This window comes from Myotis daubentonii, chromosome 10, assembly GCF_963259705.1.
Source record: "Myotis daubentonii chromosome 10, mMyoDau2.1, whole genome shotgun sequence".
Lineage (NCBI taxonomy): Eukaryota > Metazoa > Chordata > Mammalia > Chiroptera > Vespertilionidae > Myotis > Myotis daubentonii.
The window spans coordinates 49,058,156-49,079,892 of NC_081849.1; the positions used below are offsets into that span (position 1 = coordinate 49,058,156).

The window sequence follows — 21,737 nt, forward strand, 5'->3', positions numbered from 1 at the left end:
TTGTAGGTAAAAAATGATGTGTGTATATATATGTGTGTGTCTATATATTGTTTCTTTTGTAGAACCAGTAAGTTTCAACATGTTGGTTTTAAAAAGTAATGCTGCATGAGGCTATGTATAACAATAACTCTATGTTATGCATGCTAAAATTACATTTTCATAAGCTCTTGTTTTCCTTTCAGCTGGCTTTTTGATATATAGAAATTAAAATTTTTATGAGGATGATTTTTACTTTTATGATTTTAGCAATCTATTTCCAAACATTCATATGTGTGTAAAGATATGACATTATCAAGGACAAGGCTCTCAAGCAGTGTTATCAAAACATGGTTCCTCAGATCTGATCTCAGGAATCGGTAAACACAAGATAGAACTTGTTCCTTATGAAGGTTTTTCTTCTTCCAATTTGAGCAACTCAATTTCCCTTGAGGGAAAACGCATTTGCTGAGGCATTTACACAGGCAATGTGAAGAAATGAGAAACGGGTAAAAAATGTAAGTTAAAAGTCTGCCTTTTTCAGCAAAAGCCAGATAAATGGGTCCAATGACTGTACTTTCTACCTAACTGTCCAAGGACTGAACGTATTTTATACTTTATTTTGTGTAGATGGGAGATAAGGACAGTTTAGAGTAGAATGTGTCTACATAAATAACGCATCGCCGGGGTACTCCTGAGCTCTTCCATGCACCTCGATTCCTTCCTCTGTCCCCTACCCACTTCTTTGTTCTGTCCATATCTGCAATCAATCAATCACCATAAAACTAAATAAATGATCTAATACAGAAGAGAAACAAAATAAAGGACACTTCTAGAGCCTACTAGTCCCACTGCTTGCTCAGTCCTCTCCCTGGAGAAGGAATGGATTCTCAGAAGAGGCAACGGGCACGCAGGCCCAGGCCTTTCTGGCTTCCTGGGCCTCCTGTTGGCAGAAAGGAGACATGTGGGTCTGCTCTGTTCTTTCATGTGGTAGGCTTAGCACGCCCACCTGCTAAAATGAAAACTTTAATATCAGCCATTTTCTGCAAAGGTCCCTAATGCTTCAGGATAAAAGCCTCACACTTTTCCTGGTGCACAAGGCCTTAGGTGGCCTGGACTTGCCTCCTTGGTAACTATCACTTTTGGACCCCTACCCTCCATTTCCAAATCCACCACGCCTTCTTCTCCCTAAGGGCCCAAGCCGTTCCCCCGCCTAGAATCCCCCTTCCTCGTTTTTTGAGCAGGCTGATTTGTACTCACATTTTAAACTTGGGCCTGGCTCCAGTTCGCCTCCTCTATGGACCCTTTTTAGGCATCTGCCCGACGTGGGAGGAGCACTCTTCGTTATGACAGCCTCAACGGTAGCATGGACCACACTTTGGTTTAATGTTCTGACTACTGTCTGCACCCTAATGGTCTGTGAACATAGACTGTAATTTTTAAAAATGTTTTTATTTTTTGTTTTTTGTTGTTGTTGTTGTTGTTGTTTTTTTTTTTTTTTTGAGAGAGAGAGAGAGAGAGAGAAAGGGAGAGAGAAAGGGAGAGAGAAAGGGAGAAATGGAGACGAAGAGAGAGAGAGAAACATCGGCTGCCTCCTCCATGCCTCCCACTGGAGATTGAGCCAGCAACCTGGGCATGTGCCCCGACTGGGATTGAACCGATGACCTCTCGGTTCCTGGGTCAGCGCTCAACTGCTGAGCTACACCAGTTGGGCCATAGACTGTAATTTTAAAGACACTGTACCCCCAGACTAATACACTATTCCCCCATAAAAAAAATACTTACAGAATACTAAACTATGAAAGAAAAGCATGAATGTATGCGTAGAACTTAGAAGACTAAGTTATTAGACATCTAGTTGCACTGACTTCATTTATTTGTTTTTAAACTTACAAAAACAGATTCATATGGGTCTTCAATATTTTTTTATATTTAAACACTACTTTTAAAAATTCTTTCTGCTATCACCATCATTCCCTAAATGAAAGGATATCAAAGGCACATTATTTAAAAATAATGCACCCAAAATATCGAAGGTTCATTACTTATGAATAAAGGACAATCTTGTAAATCGCCAAACATGGGGACAATTCAGCAGAGCACCAGAGACTGGCCCAGGATCATGACCTTGCATCACAGCGGTATTTGGCAGCCACTGACTTACATTCTCTTCCTCAAGTGTAACTTCTCTCTGAGGCCTTGGTAGGGCGGAGGGCAAACCATTAATTAAAGGGAGTACTCTGCGAGACTGTCTAGGAGAATAAACCAGGATTCTCTGTTGCTGATTGGGGCTAGATCCACATGCTTTGGGAACCAGAGGAAATAGTGGTAGGTTTGACAATCTCTTATGAAAAGTGAGTCTATTCTTTAATCCTCACACCCCATCATTCCCTTCATAGCCACCATTTACACCACATCACTCACCCCAGGTTGGCAGCTCTGCCATGCCTAGAATGAAATATGAACCTGCTCCTCTTGCCACCAGCTTTATCCCAGGCTAAATGCATCCACACAGTCCTTAGCCTCTGGCTCCGCGACAGGAGCGAAAGCGGCACCAAGACCACACACTGGGAGGGAGCACAGTTGCCCTGGGGTTACAGGTCTGGCGCGTGAAAGGGAATCTTTCCAGGAGGCTCAGCGTTCCTTCGCAGGAGCTCACTCGCTTTGACATAAATCTTTATAATTGTTTTCTGTTAGATTGAGGAGAAGTTTGAAAGCTGTCAGTGAGTTCTGCAGGGATGAAAAATACACATCAAGAAGAAAGAGGAGCTGGGATGCTGTTCAATGGGTTCTTGGTGACTGGCATTTAGTGGTGCTTGGGCTGCGCAGGGACTGGCTGTAAGCTTACTCTGAGGGCCTACCATGTGAGTTTCTCTTCCTCATCGACCATATATAGCAAATATGGAAACATCTGCAATTAGTGGATTATGGCTGCCATGAGAAATAGAAAAATATTTCATGAATTTTTTTTTAAAAGATCAGAGATTGAGGCTTATGCTACGTATAAAGTAGAACACATATTTAGGTCCTTAATTAGTACTTCTGAAGTGTATATTTTTTAAACAAAATTTTATAAAAGGAAGGGATGGTTGTTTTTCTTTTGCTATCTCTGGCCCTATCTCTTGATCTTTTCACTATTTCATTTTTCAAAGGGATTTGAAGCCCATGTTATTTTCAAAAGAAAGTACAGAGGCAAAAAGTTTATTAAGTAAATTAGTAATTATGATATACACCATTAAAAAAGAAAGGAAGGCACAAGAGATGAGTTAAGCATTGGACTTATTTCTAAATTTAAGGCAACAGGGGTTTAAAAAAAATCTGTTACCACAACATTAGTTAACAACTGAAGAAAATATGCAAAGTCATTCCCAGGGACAAGTTTTCTTCTGGAATTATACTCAAGGAGGATTTCAATTAATTAGTGCTTGTAGAGGGATATTGTAGTAATAGCGTTGGCTTTGGGTATAATTTATAGAAATGCTATTTTGAAAGACTTTTTGAATACTTTGTAAAGGTTATGGCTTAACATTAAATTAAAACTCGCGGAAAGCATTTCAAGTTGGGAAGGGATCTGAGACCAGGTCCAAATACATGCCATGGGACTGACTCTCTCAAATGTCTGATAGCACATGCCACCCTCTAGCAGGTGTTGGGGGTCAGTCAGCTAATGACCGAATTCTCCAACAAGTACTTGAGGGACAAAAATTCCGTTCTTAATTTAGAGTCACATGCTCAGACCCAGCCCTAGACTCAAAGATTCAGAATCCCTAGGGGGAATCAGAGGTTGGAACCTAGCTGTATTTTTATTAAGGTGCCTACTGACAAGTCTCAGGCTAGACATAGCTGGGAAGCACTGTTTTAGGTCGGAGTTTGGTTCAGAGAGTTATTTAGTTCAATGTAGTTAAGTTGTTTCCAAAAGTGCCTCAGTGGGTGGGGCCTGCACTAGTGAGTGGAGAAGGGCTGTGCCCAGGTGAGAGCACCACTGTGGGAACCTCTACCAATGCCTGGCTTTCATGGCGCTCCCTCCAACATCTTCGCTCACTGTCTGGACAATCATCACAGAACACGTGACTTTAACAAATGTTGAAAAGATTCCCCATTTGGAGAAGGTGTTCTGGGGAGACACCTCTGTTCATTTCTTTCCACAGTTCTCTCTTAATTACTCAGAGAATCAGGTTGTAATTCTGACATAAACATTTGAATTCTAGAATTACGTTTTCACGGAAAAGCCGCCCAAAAAAACGAGATAAAAGCAACACTTCTAAGTGTGCTTGGCTGGCTTCAGAACACATTACTGTAACATATCAGGTACAGTTTCGTTCTGAAATTTGTGAGCTGGACTTGACAGCTCACTGCTTAGCCCTTACCCTGCTTCTGCCTACTCCCTCATACTTTAGTTACGTCTACTTGTGATATTTTCCCTTATTTCCAACAACGTCCTCCTCTATAGCTGTCCTTAAATTTAATTCTTATTAATTCAGGCATTCTAGGTAATTCCAGATATCATCTGTGTAAAAATGTTATCAGGAATATAAATGAAGGAGTTGGAAAGGGAATATGCTACCCAAAATATAACTCATTCCACATCTCATGTGTTTATAGGATCTGCTTCAACCTACAGATTAAAAATTAAAGATCAAAGTCTAGCTGACACTGACTTTTCAGTTTGCCCAGGTATAGGAGTGCTTCTGAAGCTCTGTAAGGCTTGGGAACAGATAAATCTCTTTCAAAAGCACTGTTGCACTTCACCATTGTGACAAACTAGAGGGAGAGTAAACTCCCCATGGGAGCAAATGAGGAGGTTGAGGCACAGAAGAATGCAGCATTTCGCCCAACGTCATCCAGCTTGAAAATGACAAGGCCGGGCTTTAGGAATAGGTCTCAAATCCGCTTCAGCCACCAGTCACTGACACATGGTGGAAAGAATGTCAAAGGCAAAGAAATAGTTTCCTAGAATAAAGTTACAGCAGTCTGCATGTCCTGCTGCCGCTGATAACTGGGGCATCAATGTCCTTTGAAATTCCGGGTCCTAAATAATCAGTTTCTCTACAGAAGGTACAAAAGACTCAGCGCTGTAATTTATGATTGCTGATCCTGATCTACAATTAGATTTCACAGGACCTGGAACATCAGATATAAAGAACCGTTAACATAACTTCTTTATCAATACAGAAAATTGCTAGTATTTTCATATCTTTACAATACCCACATCTTATTTTTTTTTAAAAATGCAATAGACCATCTTCCATCTATAATAAGTATGATAAGATCACCACATTTAAAAATTCATATTGAAGGCAACAAGATAAAGGTCTGCTTACCCCTCCTTCATGTCATTGATAGGGAGCGGAACCCTGCCGCCCCTGTCCAGGGCCGACGTGATGTTTATGGCATTCAGACGCTCCGGCTGCCACACATTTTTCACTGCCCCAAGGAAGTCTCCGAGAACCTCGCTGGCCAGCATTTCTTCTACATTCATATTTTTAATGAAGAATTCCGCTTGGTATGGTAACGGGAAATCTAATTTTGGTGGAAAAGGGTATGCACAGCTTTAGTGAAGTGGTTTTTGGGAAGGGAAACAAAAGAACAATTCTGGACTTGTTTATTTCTGTCACAGTCCTGCCTTTGGAAAATGATATTAATCCTGACTTTAAAGGCTTTCTGTATAACAGGGCTGTATCTAAAAATATACATTTGACACAGAATTTTATCTACTATGCATTACAATTCAAGGGCAGCGAATAATTATAGGATTTGGTAAAAAGAAAGAAGAAAAGGCCAAATCAGCCTCCAACTTGCCAATGACCTGCTGGCCTCCTTTCTTGCCTCACCCAGGCAGAAGGGGCACTTCCGGAACGCAACAAGGGCAGGAATAATGTTTTTGTATTAATAGTGTTTTTAAATTAACAGATCTTTTTCAAATATATCGTCTCATTGAATCATTACAACCCTAAGTAGTGCTATTCCTTAGGCACAGAGCAACATTCTTTCCAAATAGAGAGAACATCATAAAATATCAGTACTTGCTTGTGGCTTATTGGTATATGATCTGAAATAACACATTTTTAATGTGCAGTATAGTCATGCATTGCTTAACAACAGGAATACCCATTGCATTTCGCATTCTGATAAATGAGTTGTGCAAACATCCTAGAGTGCACTTACACAAACCTGGATGGTATAGCCTGCCGCTACACACCTAGGCTGAACGGTATGGCCCATTGCTCTTAGACTACAAGCTTGTACAGCAAGTCACTGCACTAGACACTGTAGGTAATTATAACACAATGGAAAGTATTTGTGTGTCAAAACATATAGTAAAAATGTAGTATATTGTACCTGAGACTAATATAAAATAATATTGAATGTAAAGCAAAGTTGACAAATAAAATAAAAAATTATTGCCGGAACCGGTTTGGCTCAGTGGATAGAGCGTCGGCCTGCGGACTGAAAGGTCCCAGGTTCGATTCCGGTCAAGGGCATGTACCTGGGTTGCGGGCACATCCCCAGTAGGAGATGTGCAGGAGGCAGCTGATCGATGTTCTCTCTCATTGATGTTTCTAACTCTCTCTCTCTCCCTTCCTCTCTGTAAAAAATCAATAAAATATATTAAAAAAATTATGGTATACAAGATAAAAAATGTTGTACCTGCATAATACCCTTACCATGAACGGACCTGGCAGGACTGGAAGTTGCTCTGGGTGGGTCAGTGAGAGGTGAGCGAATGTGAAGGCCTAGGATATTACTGTCCACGACTGTAGTCTTTATACAGCTTTACACTTAGGCTACTCAATTTATTTAAAACAAGAGCTTAGCATTATGCTACAATGTCACAATGGCTACAGTATTACTAGGCGATAGAAATTTTTCAGCTCCATTACAGTCTTATGGGGCCATGTCCTCTCTGCAGTCCAAAATGTTGTTATGTGATGCATGGCTGTATTTTGGAGCATGCTAAAACATTACAGAGTACTTTTTACTAAAATAAATATTGATTATATTTTCAATAAAAATTCTGAAATTATAACAATATTACTATTTTGATCACTCCGTAATTCAGTATTCTAGAAAAGTTATATTTTAAAGTTCTCATTAAATTCCTTATCTCATACAGATTTAGTTTTCCTCTTCCCTAATATCTCATAAATATTTCTCTGCAAAGATTTCAAAATTAATATTTTAAAACAACCGAATGTCCAATTCATACTCTCAGTAAAGAGTAAATATAATTTATTTCATTTTCTCAAATGTTATTCTTGAACTGTAAGTCATCATCTCCCTTGTTCTAATTGTTATATTAAGATAAAAATAGCTTTCTTTTTCTTTAATACTATTTCTGTAATAATAAAGGCTTCTTTTTTATTAATACTTACAAACTAATGGATTGAGGTGAATTGTCACATTTATTACTCACAACCAGAGCGTGAGTAGGTCTTTGTGTTGTTCTCCATTCTTTCAGAAGGGGAATCTGACCCTTGAGGTCCAGAAATTTACCATCATTTGAATTTATATGACTTTTATCTAAGCTAAGGGAGACTATATATAAGTGCTCCTCTTTAGCAATTACTATCATAATATAAACAGGTTGGTTATCTAAATTCTTCCTTTAAAAGAAAAATGTTTCTGGACTATACACAGAGTAATTTATTCTATGTATACACCCTCTGACTTATTTCATTAAAACTCATATCTATAAAGTATTCCACTCTTACTTAATAATAAAACAAAAAATAAAAACTACACAATAAACAACTGAAATCGTGATGACCTCATTTCTTATGAAGCCACTTTAATATGAAAGGGTACAACATAACGCCTGTGGTGATGTCAGGGTAGACATTCTGGCTTTAAAGTTTTCAAGAGAGTTTCTAGAGTGTGGCATCTCTTCCTAAAGAATGAGTTCTCCAAGGCCCTAATCACAGAAGGGTCTTTACTCAGTTCCGACACTGTCATTTATGCTGCTTATGGTTTTGTTAGATTTGCTTGATGTACAGGCCATCTGCAGTCTTCTAAAATGTGAGATATATATTCTCTTTTATGTAGACAAGTTTCCTGTTTCATATAGAAACATTTCCTGTTTCTTACAGATAAACAGTAGCTTAATCATACTACATTTTCCCCCATACCAAGAAATGGTTGTGAAGAAATATGTCATGAAGAACAGTGTCTTGGCAATAAATAATGCCAAAGACAGTTTTTGAGCATGCGAGAAGTCTACCCTCTCTTAATTTCATTCAGTGTTTTTACATCCACTGTGCAAAACTTGTTTCTTATGACCCATGTTACTTTTTTGGAGAACTGTTTCTTGGCTTTTCCTAATCCATGTGACCCCACTTTGTCGTTCATTTATGAGACCGGCTGCCGCCACGCCCCTCAGCGGCTCCGGGCTGTGCAGCTGCCTGCTGTCTACCCGGCCAAGCGTGGCTGCCAGGACTCCCAGAGATGAGTCACTCAAGCTTTCTAACTTCGGGGAAATCCCAGGCCTGCTATATTTGGACATCACAGAGGCCAAGGGAGCAGTAGGCCAAGAGATTGGTGGCAGGCCTCCGAGGTACTGAGCCCAATATAAAGAATCACTCTGTGTCCTCTCCTTCAAAAGCTCCAGGCTGTGTGAGTCTCCAGGACTAATTTCCCATTAGGCCTCTCCAAGCAGGAGACAGCTGGTCAAGGAGTCAGACGGAGCGTGATTATCCTGATATGCAACTCTTATTTCTTTTCCTAACTTTATCTGGAAGAAATGGCATGTACGGAGGTCAGGCTCCAAGATGCACATCCAAGAGCCCATATCAATTCCATCTATACCAGCAAGGACAAATGCATGCCACTTGGTTCCCTGGTTTTCAGAGCTTGGGGCCCCAGAACCCTCTGTGAAAAGCAGTAGAGCAGCTCCGTCAGGAGTAAAAACCCAAAACCCATCTACTCTTCCTCCCTCGTCAACACATTTCAAAACCCCTATTTTTAGATAAATAGCCCCTAAAGCCACCTTTTAATTCTATAGCTGTGTAGCGGTTTTCCACTAGTGTCTGCTTGGACATGGGTCCCCACACACCAATAACACCTACTAGGATGCCCGTGGACTCTACATCCGCAGGACCGAGAGAAGCCTTGAGAAAGAAGAGGTTCAAACTACAGACTAATAGGGACTCCCAAACCTGACAGAGGGCTTTGAGTCACTCTGAGAGCGTAAGGGTGAGGTGAGTGGCCCACGCTCGCTGTCAGGGAACTATATAACTAACTGTACTGTTGAAGTCCTTAGGAAAAGGAAAGTTTGCAATTATTCTGTTCATTAAGGGCATTCTAATTCTACAGGGACCGATTAGACTGGATGCAAGCATCCACATACAACTGGAGTCAAGTGCAAGGCTCGCTGACCCAAATGTCAATACCTACCAAAGCCCTCGGGAAGTGAAAAAGTGGACAGGGAATTTTCTGTCCAAGCCTACAGAACCGGCACTGGGACTTGCTTTGCATATATGAAGGTCATTCACAATTTCAAACTAGCAGATTTGTTGTCTGCAACTGATACTGCTATAACCCCTGGGAAAAACTCATGTAAAGGCGTTCAAAAAGTCTTCAAGCAATTTCCTCAATTTTTTTTTGAATTTCCTCAATTTTGGATTGCATTATCAAATCTATAGAAACTGTTTTCTTTTGCATAGTATAAAAGCAACTTTTAACCTAGCCTTTGCTGAATTATCACACAATCCAAATTAGTAGGTTCTGATAAAGTTTTTTGTGTTTGCTCATTTGTTTTTAATTGTACTGGTACATAGGAGAATCCCCCTACCCAGGGTACACACTGTTTTCCTGCTTTCAGGAGGGAAAATGCCATGTCCATTCTCCTCCTGTTACCCTCATTCATAAATAATATCTGGTACAGAGAGGAGTACCCCATGATATATACATTTTAACAGCAAAGTTTTTAGTTGGTATGTATTTTTCCCAATCGAGTGTCAAAATAGGGTCAAATATTTGAAAGTGTAATTCTTGGAGTAGTCCCTGGGTCCTTCCAAATCCTCGGGAATCACTTATAATTTGAGCATATGTAACTCTAAATTGCTGATGGGCTCTGGCAATTACTGATGCATGATTAGCTATTAGGAAGTAGTGTGTGACCCAAATTACAGTTTACTTCTGTCCATCAATAACTCCTCATCTTCACAAAAAAAAACTATAAGTTTTAAAGTAAAATAATGAAACTATAATTACTGATTGCGTACTCTGTGTTCAGTCCTAAGTGAAGCACATTTCATGCCTAATTCATGGAATCTGTATCCCAGACTGATAAGAGCAATTTTATTCTTAGTTTTATTTTACAGATAAGGAAAACAAGGCCTGAAGAAATAAGTGGCAACCTAACACAGTGGTTGGCAAACTCAGTCAACAGAGCCAATATCAACAGTACAACGACTGAAATTTCTTTTGAGAGCCAAATTTTTTAAACTTAAACTATATAGGTAGGTACATTGTTATTAATTTAATTAGGGTGCTCCTAAGGCTTAGGAAGAGCCACACTCAAGGGGCCAAAGAGCCGCATGTGGCTCGCGAGCCGCAGTTTGCCGACCATGGCCCTAACACATCATGGTATTTATAACAAATTAAATATTGCTTAGTTTTCTTTTCTACCTTTTACTATTTCATTAGTTATATTAGATATCTGGTACTTTAAAATCTTTAACTATATTTTACACAGACATAAAATATAATGAAATATTCTTGTAAACAAAGAAGCAATCAGCAACACATTTTTTCATACCTACCTTCTGCTGACATTATATTAATTATCAAATTATGCCTTGCAGTCTCAAAGGTACGCCTATTGTAGGCAGTTATCTATCGGAAAACGAAAATCATATTAAAAAAGTGAAATGTTATTTGGAAAATAAAATTCATTAAGGACAAAATGAAAACATACTGTCCTTTCCATTTTCATGATTTGTTTATATACTTACAAAATATTCCTTCTCTGTGCAATAAGAACTCAGAGCTTTTAGCAATATTATGGGAAGAGAAATCATTAGTCAGGTCTATTTAACATGCCAAAACAAGTTAAAATCAGAGAGACTCTTCCACGGAAGACCGTTAAGTGCTCATCACAATGCAGAGGTACCATTAGTAAATGGATTAACCATTATGAATTACTTACCAGTGCCATTGTAAAATTTCAAAAACACCAAAACAACTTTTATTTTTGTACTTTTAAATGAAGCTTAAGGATTGTCCTGGAAAGGACACATTAAAATAAGCACATCTCTGTGTTGTTTGCACACCAACCAGTCAAAAAAAATGTCACTAATAACCCTTGGGAAATCACATCTCCACTTATGATGGGAGTAAAACAGTAAGGGTCATGGTCTATAAAGCTTATGGCACATGCTCAAAAACACAGATCAATCCCTTTGTACAGTCAAATATTAGTGAACATTTGAAGAGCCAATGACCTCACATCAAAGTCAACTCAGAAATAGCCACTGCAAACAGCAAACAAAGCGAAGGCCAAAACCAGAATAATAGTTCAAAAGTCAAGGAATAATTAACTTTATGACAGATAGGAAATCGTTCAGACAGGTCTGCAGTACCTCAAAAACCCCAAAAACTAATAGATTGTGCAAAGTCTTAGCATCCCGGCACCAGCCTTCTGACAGTGATTACAGCTGTGGTTGACACTGAGAAAAAAAAGTAGAACAAACTGACTCATAAAAGAAATATCTTGCTCATTTAAAAATGAATACCAAAGAACGTGTATGCATATATGCATAACCCATGGACAGAGACAATAGTGCAGTGACGGCCTGAGGAGGGGACAGGAGTGGGATGGAGAAGGTCAATGTGGGGCAAGGGGGGACATCTGTAATTCTTTTAACAATAAAGAGAAATTTTAAAAAATAAAAACAAACATTAAAGATTTTCATAGCATCATAAAGCTTTAAATAAAATAAATTACACTCAGAAATATTTATGAATACAGTAAAAATCAAAATTTTGGAGTAATTCCAAACCTTTAATAATATTTAAAACTATATATTTTGAAAAGCAGACTATTACACAAAGTTAAAAGAACTCTCCCCACAATCTGTCGGATTTCTGTTGGATTTAATGACTTCCTACCTATATTTTTTGGACACGTGATTAATTAGATTAACAATGAAATAAAGACTAGTCATTAAAATGAAGTAGGAACTCTGTTCACAAAGAAGCAAATGAAAAAAATGTAATAAAGATTTCATTTAGGAATTTTCATGCTTTTAAAAGTTCACCCTGCAAAAAACTTAGTCATTCTCACTGAGGAAAAAAGCATCAATCTTCTACTATTTGTTGTAATATCTCAAAGTTAAAGCTCAGAAAGAACTATTAGACATTTGCAAATGAATGGCAATATTTTTATGGGTAGCCTTTCCTAATTATCACAAATCTTAATATTGTAAATTTCATGAATTCTAATGTGATTGTTTTTAAAAATTCACAGCTACTATAGGGAGTGAAAACCATTTCATGAATTAGGAAGAATAATTTTATTATGTGAATTTATATTTAATGTTTAATGTTAACAGTTATAACAGAATACAGTCCTCCTATCACTTCTAATGAGATATTTAAATACTGTAATAATCTCAATCAAATTTACTGAGGTATATGTGTGTGCATGCTTTTGTGGGTTGTTGTTTTGTTTTGTTTTTTGGTGCCTGCTTTTTTGCTTCCCTATGTTTAGAAGAGTGGCTCATCTAATTTAGATGCTTAATAAATATCTACAGAATAAATTAAGCAGAGTTATATGATTATATATTAGTTTAAGATATGTAAAACTTTTTTGACTATACTACTAATAGAATATTTTAAAATTGTAAATATGTTATTATATATGGATATAGAAATGAGTTTTTACTACTTGTGATAGATGAAAAATATGCTATATTTTCATCATTATATTTCTGGCATATTATTTGATACATATTGATAACGTTATCTCTTAGTTATAAGGTATAAGAACATAATGAACCCCTGTGAATCCTCGCACAACACATGTATTTCTCTATCTTAGCCCCTTGCCTCTCTCCAACCATAAATGCCATTTTGAATTTTGTATTTATCATCCCCTTCATTTTAAATATAGCTTTATTATAAATGCATGTATGCTTAAAATATTTAATTTGCTTGTTTTTTGAGCTTTATAAAAAATGGTAAACTGTATGTAATCTTCTGGGACTGGTGTTTTCTTATTCAACATTATGTTTAAAACATTTATCCATGAGACTGGGCAAGATTAAGTTCAGTGTTGCTGTAAACATTCACTGTGTGACTCATTACTCCACAATTTAGTTATCTATTCTGTTGCTGATGAACTTTTGGGTCACCATTGCTTTGTGGGATATATATGTGTGTGTGTGTATATATATATATATATATATATATATACACACACATATATATATATATATATATATATATATATATATATATCCTTCCTGTTTGTGTGTTGTCTTTTTTTAATGGCTTCTTTGGTGAACAGAAGTTCACAAGTTTAATATAGCAAACATTTATCAACCTTTTCTCTTAAATAAAAATGGTTAGTTATTATTTAAGAACTCCTTCCCTACCCCAAACTCAGAAAATTCTTTTACACTATCATATAATAGCTTAAAATTTTGCTTTTCACATTTAAATCCTCAATCTAGACTTGAGTTTTATATTTCCTATGAAGTAAGAATCTAATTTTATGCTTGCCATATGGCTAACCAATTGTCTGAGTCCCATTCAATAAATAGATATCCTTTTTCCAATGACCTGATGATATGTGGCACCATCTCTTCAGATATATACCATTGTTCCATATGAGACAGATGTGGTTGTCAATACCTTCAATATTTTGATGCACTGTTTCTTCTGCCTAAGACAGCCTTCCTTCTATTTTGTGAAGTGAATTCCTATTTACCCTCTTACAACTCTTCATCAAACAGCACCTTTTTATTATAACAGTTATGTTGTGTTGGCTAAATATGTGTTTCCACTTCAGTGCTCCAACTCCTGGGCTCACCTGTTATTCATCCTTCTATATCACCAGCACCTATCCTAATGCTCAGTACATAAGAGAGGTTCACAGAATATCTGCAGAATGACTGTACTTCAGTGAACATGAAATTTGAAATTAAAATAAAGAGCAGATAAGTTTGCACTTATTTTCTTAAATATAATTCATATTATAGTAATCTATTTCTTTTAAATGTCTTAATTTTTTCCACTAATTTGGACTGCCCTTTTTTTTATATAAAAGCTGAAAGAAAAAAACTGTGAAATGACACACACCAATGGAACCGGATTAAGAACTCCCAAACCACATGTGTATGGGCAAATAATTTTTGACAAAGGAGCCAAAAACATACCATGAAGAAAATAAAGCCTTTTCAGTAAATGGTCTTGGGAAAATTGGAAAGCCAAATGCAAAAGAATGAAACTGGACTATAATCTGTCACCAAGTACAAAAATTATTTCAAATATATTTAGGATCAAAGACCTAAATATAAGATCTGAAACAGTAAATTATATTGAAGAAACATCGGTACTAAACTTATGGACCTGGGTCTTAGAGAAGACTTTATTAATTTCACCCCAAAGACAAGGGAAGTAAAGGCAAAAATAAATGAATGAGACTATATCAAACTAAAACACTTGTGCACATCCAAAGAAACCACCAACAAAACAAAACGGCAGGCAACCTAATGGGAGAAGATACCTGTAAACAACAGCTCTGACAAGGGATTAATAACCAAAATATATAACAAACTCATACAGTTCAACACCAAACATTCCCACTTAAAAATGAGCAGAGGACCTGAACAGACACTTCTCCCAAAAAGATATACAAACGGCAAACAGATATATGAAAAGATGGTCAGCTTCACTAGCTATTAGGGAAATGCAAATCAAAACTATAATGAGATACCACCTCACACCTGTTAGAATGGCTATTATCAGCAAGACAGGTAATAATAAGTGTTGAAGAGGTTGAGAAGAAAAAGGAACCCTCATTCACTGTTGGTGGGAATGTAAACTGGTATAGCGACTATGGAAAACTAGTATGGAAGTTCCTTAAAAAAATTAAAAAGAGAGTTTTCATATGACCAAGCAATCCCTCTTCTCTGCACCCACTCCCAAAATTTGAAAACACTTATTCAAAAAGATATATGCACCCTTTTTGTTCAATGTAGCATTATTCCCGGTGGCCAAGACATGGAAACAACCAAAATGTCCCTTGATAGATGATTGAATAAAGAAGATGTAGTAGATATATACAATGGAATACTACTGAGTCATAAGAAAAGATGAAATACTGCCATTTGCAACAACACAGATGGACCTTGAAACTGTCATGCTAAGCAAAATAAGTCAGTCAAAAAAAGCTAAGAACCATATGATTTCACTCACATATGGGATATAAAACTGAAACTCATAGACACAAGACAACAGAGGGAAGGGGTATGGGGGGCCAAATATATGGTGGGTACACAATGCAATATACTGATCCTGTATCATAGAAATATACACTTGAAACCAATCTAATCTTATTAACCAATGTCACCCCAATAAATTTAATATAAAAGACTTTGGAAATTCACAGAAAGGAACGGTACATTTCCAAATGCAATCTACAGTGTTTCCATGCATAAAATACTGGAAACTATTGCCTCGTAATTTTAATTCCAAAATTTGAAACTCAAATTACATATATATATATATATATATATATATATATATATATATATATATATATATACAATTTTGCTCATTCTAAGACATTACCTCAATGATTGTTGGTTTCCCCACATTTTCAGCTGTTGGAGACCCATACAGGACTCCATCACTATACGGTGTCCTTTGGATATATCGAAGCCATCCAGGTCGGTCTGGATAACCCATTAAATTTGTGTTAAATGTTATGGGATCATTACTAATTTCTCCTAGATAAGAAACACAGAATTAAAATACAAGTTAGTTATTTTCACACATGTTGCTTTGGTAGTTTCAATCAAAATATTTCTGTCTTAAAAAATTTTTTTTACATTTGTAGCAAACTAAATACACACACACAAAGCCAAATCCATCTGGGAATTCAGATTAGGGCCTCATGTAAAGAAAAAATCCTTTTGGTTGTTCTGTTTGCCTAGAAATCTAATGTAACCAAGAAAGCAGATTCATACAACTTTAGAGGAATTTTTCTTTTCTTTTTCTTTTTTCTTATTTTGGTCACCTAGGAGTGGGAAAGTTTTACCAATAAGATAACTGTCTTTCAGAAAAATCTCCCAATCATGTTGAGGTGTTCATTTTCTTGCGAAGCCTTTCTTTCATGAAACTCTGGACACTATCAAACTAATCTTAAGGAATATCTCAAAAGTATAAAAATATTATTTTAAAACAAAAATGATGTAATTTTAAAACAATGGAGGATGAGTTGAAAAAAAGTGTTACAAATCCAAAAGAATTGTAATAATGACAACATTTACTAGTGATAAATAATAATAATGGCATCATTTATTAGCATGTACCTGGCCCTGTTACTGTACCTAGATTTTACAGGCACTACAGTATTTCATCTGATTTTGAAACATGCCTATAAAAGTAGTACTATCATTAGCCCTAATCTTGTTGATGAAATCTGTAATTTCCATGTTATGTAACTTCTCTGTGGTCATGTTATGTGGTAAAACTAGAATTTAATCTTGGCTGACTCTAGAAACTATGCTTTTAACTACATGTTTGCTTCTCAAATATTAGAGTTTGCTCAAAAGGTTTAGCTAAATAGTTTTGCAACATAGAATACCACATTAAAAAACATTTTTTAAGTAACTGATAAAAATACTATCTTTTATTCCAGAATGCTGTTGATAACATGGTTAACTGTATTTTATGATTGTTTTCAGGTATGCTTTTCATTATATAATATACAAAAATAATGTTTATATTAATTGTAATGCTCTAATTTTCAGAAAATTCATTTTTATTTGTTACTTAAGAATTATAATAATTTAATACATTTTTTCTTGCCAGTCTTTCTATGTCTTCATTGATTTCATAGCTTTTGTCACAAAAATGTAAGCCAATAGTGAATCAAATAAGACTTTGCAATTGGTATTACTTTAAAGGAAAAATTAATCTTTTATATAAAATTATTTCATATTATAAAAGCTTTTTTAAGAACTTTCTTAATACCATAGTTCATTTTCTTCTATAACATATGTATAGGTTTCTAAAAATCAATGTACTATGTAAGATTCGAAGTTTTAACATGAAAGTCATAATTATATAACTATAATTATTTCTATGCAAATACAGGTACATCATTTGTCAGAAGCACAAAGCTCAAGATTGGGAAACCAAAAATATGCTTTCTTCAAAATCAAAAATGAATTATTTCCTTCTGCAATTAAATTTATAATCTTATGATGGAAAATAGCCTACAATGACCAATTTATCATGCACCCAAACCATTTCAAATGTTAACAATGTTTTATCATATGTCACCTAGATTATACATACTGAACAGAAAGGAAAATGTAGTAAATCAATCACTTTTTCCCCCCATTGAAGACATACCAGGTTTGGGGTAAGGTGGGAATTCTCCCTTAAAAGACTCTCTTTCCAAAACATGAACAAAGAGGACACCAGCAGATGGGTACACATCGCGATCAGAGTGCACCTTCGAGAAGATGGTGTACACTGAAAACGAAGAGGGAAGAAAGGAGATTGACAAATAATGAGACATGCTCTTGACAATTCACTTACCCTGTAAGGAAGGGAAAACTGAAGCAACATGCAACATATTGTTAAGAAATTTGTTTTAAAGGGAAGTGATTTTAGAACAAAACATCAAACAACTAACTCTTCCGACTTGACATGTTTAGAGACTTTTAAAATACCGTGTAAACAAAATTAGGCACATTTTAATGTTTTAAATTGTTATTAAATAGTGAAAACATTCATAACATCTTTTTGGTGATTTCATTGCAATTATTACCAGCAAAATGCATCATAAGAACTGACCAACTACATAATTGCTACGGTTTTTTTTCCCAAAGCAAAATATGAAGTGTAAGTTTTAAATGGTCAGAATCTATACTGTATTAATTGTTTGCTAGACAAAGCACATCAGAGTGTATAATACCATCGATCTATGTAAGGCAACTTTCATATATACTGATTAAAAAATGCGTTGATACTTTTTCTATACGTGTTATTTCTCATCTCTCTCCTAGAACTGATTCATTCCATTTTACCTGATCTTGACATTTAATAACTCACTCAATATAAACCTACATCCTAAATAAGTGATATCAATTACATAATAAAATTCAGTGCCAATAATTGCTTTAAGTGAAATGGGGTAGATTTCATGATTCACTGGTTACTTAAGATATATGATGGGAGTGCATTAAAATGGCCAAATTGGTTTGATTAGTTTTCCACCTATTGTTTTTCCTCCGATATCAGCATCTCCACCAACACATTACTGCCATTACCCTTGTCACCTCTACAATCTCTTTTGGTTTTCTATCTTCCTGACTGGCTAGTGGCTGCAATTTTTAAACAGATAAACTCTATCAGGCCAGTTCTTTCTCTTACTCACTGATGGATTTGTAAATGGAGTAATTAACCTTAGGAACCCCAACGCTGCTTACTTCAGGCTCACAACTAACTAAAAGCCCTGGATAGCGAGATCGCTGACAGTAGATTTTTCAGCATAAAAATAGGAACTCCCACAAAAATGTTTCTTTATCTGTGAAAACTTGTCCCTGGGTTCTGTGGATGGCTGCCAAAAATGTAAAACTAAACTAAAATATTTGGCTTGTAGCTTCACGTAGATCCATAGCTTTACTACGAAACACACAACTTCAAAGGCCATGTCACCGAGGGAAGGAAGCAGCAGGCTGGGTTCAAACTAGGTCTTCAGGGAGACTCGTCCCTTCCTGCCTTGTTTGGTGCGAGTATTCATAAGTAGTCTTCCCATGGCCTTCAGAATACCAAACTTCTCCCCAAGAACAACTTCTTCATCAGTGGAAATGGTCCCATTCTCAAAAAACGTTAGTATAAGAGTCCTAGAACTGTGAGGATAAGAATTTGAGGTTTTTCAGCAGCTGAATTCCACAACACCCCCTGGAATACAAGGTGCTATGGAGAATGCAGCAATGAAGGCGACCTAGTCCCTGCCTTCCACGAGTTCACCATCTGGTTTGGGAAACCAATGTCCACCTAACTTGGTATGATCCAGAGGAGTATGCTGCTCTGGCAATACCTGGGAACATGATTACCAGCAACAGAGGCTAGAAAGAATTGGAAAAGATTTATGGGAAAAGTAGAATTCAATATGGCTTTTAAAGTACTAGCAAGGTTCTGAAACTCAGAGACGGGGAATTCGGGTTTTGCAGCATCGAACACACATACACGATATAATTGCAGAGTTGGGTGGGGGTCTTTCAAGGAAGGGAATTAAACCAGGGGTGCTAGATCTTGGGGTATATTTCAGGTAGGGGGAGAAAAACTGGGAAGACAGACAAATTATGCAGAGTTGTGAACTCCTGCTGAGCAGTTATTTCATTCTATATGTAAAGAGGAGTTTATATCCAAAGCACAGAAATATTTTGAATAATCTAAAGGGATCTCTTCAGAGCTAATCTAATTTATTCTTTCTAGAGATTAAAAACACCTGGAAGTTCAGCTCTGAATTTTATTTACCTTCATTATTTTCTCGGCACCTAGAAGGTATCTGGCATATTTGAATAACGTTACCAGTGCCTAGTGAACGGATGAATATATTCTAATACAAAACACTGTAGAGGTAAACATAGGTCTCATGTTTATGGATTAAATATATATAATATTCCATTTAAATTTCAATTGTGTAACAAATTCTCACGGGTGTGTAGCAGTTTACATGTTACCCTCCTCCATTTACATCACTAATTACTAACCGTTTCCCTTAGTGTCGGCTGTCATAAGGTGGCAAAAGCAAGCTTACAAGCAAAAGGGAAGGTTGTTAATTAAATAATATTGAAATGATTCTATTTTCTATATAGCTCTTGGCAGGCCCTGAAGTGGAACCATGAAAAGGTACCTGCTACTGCAATAACGCCTCAGTTCAAGGACAAGTATAGCACATCTACCTCAGCCTGTTTCCATGAAAGGCATTTCTGCAATCTACGGAACCAAGCTACCATCTAGCATGGGCCTCCTGGGCTTTACGATGACACACGCTTTTCTTTATTCATGTGTACTCCAATGCCTGTCTGCAATCTGCTGAACTGCTTGCTGGTCAGTTACCTTGGCAACTCCACAGCAAAGCCTCTTCACTTCAAACATATAGCATGCCATTTACTTTGAGAAAAACATATACAGATGTGTGACACGTTCATCATTCAGAAGTGGGAAATGATTAAGCCAGTGTGTTTTGTTCGTGAAAGTAACACTTCCTTTCTATAGCAACAGTTGAAATGATGAGCGCCCTCACAACATTTTAGAGAGGTACCCTGTCCCTTACCCTTTCTGGTTTGTTAACTTGCAAAACAAACAGCTCTTCAGCAGAGGCTATTTGGGCAGTGGTTACACCTCACTTCCTTTTGAATACAACAAGTGACAGAGAATTCGAAGTTATAGGCTCTTATTCTAAACACGAACGCCGTAGGGTCTGCACCAGCACCCACAAAAGCTGTTACTAACTGCTGCACCCTCATCTGTCCAGGTACTACTCACAAACAGTAAGCTCGAAGCACATTGTTTTCCTTAAAAGCTAGTCTTGGAAATCAAATATAAACACTCAAAGAATCCACAGACTAAAATGAAATAATCTCTGGGATAGATGTGTACAGGACCAAGTTAATCAAGCTGAGGTCGCAGGTCGTGGACTCTGTGTAGCACATGGCTTTGCAACGGTCTCCAGCTGCAAATCCATTACCTTTGCAAACACATGCCACTGGATACAAATGAAACTGGAAACCACCGTGTGGCTAAATCCGTGCAAATCCATCACCATTAATGGGAAAAACAATTAAACCAAAATTCCAGCTCACAGGGGGTCCAAAACATCATCTTCAGACGGCAAGAGTAGCTAGGTCTGCCAAGATTAAAAACTGAACACGAAAGTCATAAATAACAGATTTTTTTTCAAAGGAAAAATGATATATCTGAGTTGAGAAGAGCAAAAGGGTATTCGGGCATGGCCGGAGTAATTGTTTCACCCTCCAATGTAGCTCCAATGTCCCTTGCTACCATGCTAGCAACATCTTTTCACAAAACTGTTTTCACCATATTCATCCTAAGGTGCAGAAACTGTGGACCATATCAATAATATATATTACATTACAACAGAGAGCCAAGAACCAAATAACAGATGATAATGGCAATCACAATAAAGTGGGGCTTCATCCTAGCTCAATAGCATCCTGTCTTCTTTTATTAGTCCATTTGACATTTTTTCCTTATGGGAGCAATATCCTAATGAAAATATGAAAGTGTGCTTATTTATAATGACTTAAAAACAAAAGCAAATGTGGATGTATTTAGTACACATTAACTTTTGAAGGGATTATGGTAGTTCATTGCTAAGGAATCTATACAGCACATAACTTCACAATTATTACATGATTACTTTTAATGGCATACAGGCATGTACAGAGTCCCTTCTCTACAAAGTCCATAGAACACTTGCCCTTTTTTTTTCTGTATCACAAGTACAAGTACATGGCTTTAAAGATTAAATTACCAGGCTTGCTGAGTAT

At 36.7% G+C, this 21,737-nt stretch overlaps 1 protein-coding gene across 7 annotated transcripts in view; it reads right to left on the reverse strand.

Moving 5' to 3' along the window:
- The window catches only part of SGCE (sarcoglycan epsilon), a 77,722-nt gene that overhangs the window by 33,557 nt on the left and 22,428 nt on the right, over window positions 1–21,737 (reverse strand). For all 7 annotated transcript variants that reach the window (XM_059712345.1, XM_059712343.1, XM_059712347.1 and 4 more), the window contains 4 exons: window positions 17,563–17,685; window positions 15,772–15,929; window positions 10,737–10,809; window positions 5,298–5,496 (listed from right to left, as the gene is read on the reverse strand). In XM_059712345.1, the coding sequence (XP_059568328.1) occupies window positions 5,298–5,496; window positions 10,737–10,809; window positions 15,772–15,929; window positions 17,563–17,685 (553 nt within the window). The remainder of the gene's footprint in view (window positions 1–5,297; window positions 5,497–10,736; window positions 10,810–15,771; window positions 15,930–17,562; window positions 17,686–21,737) is intronic.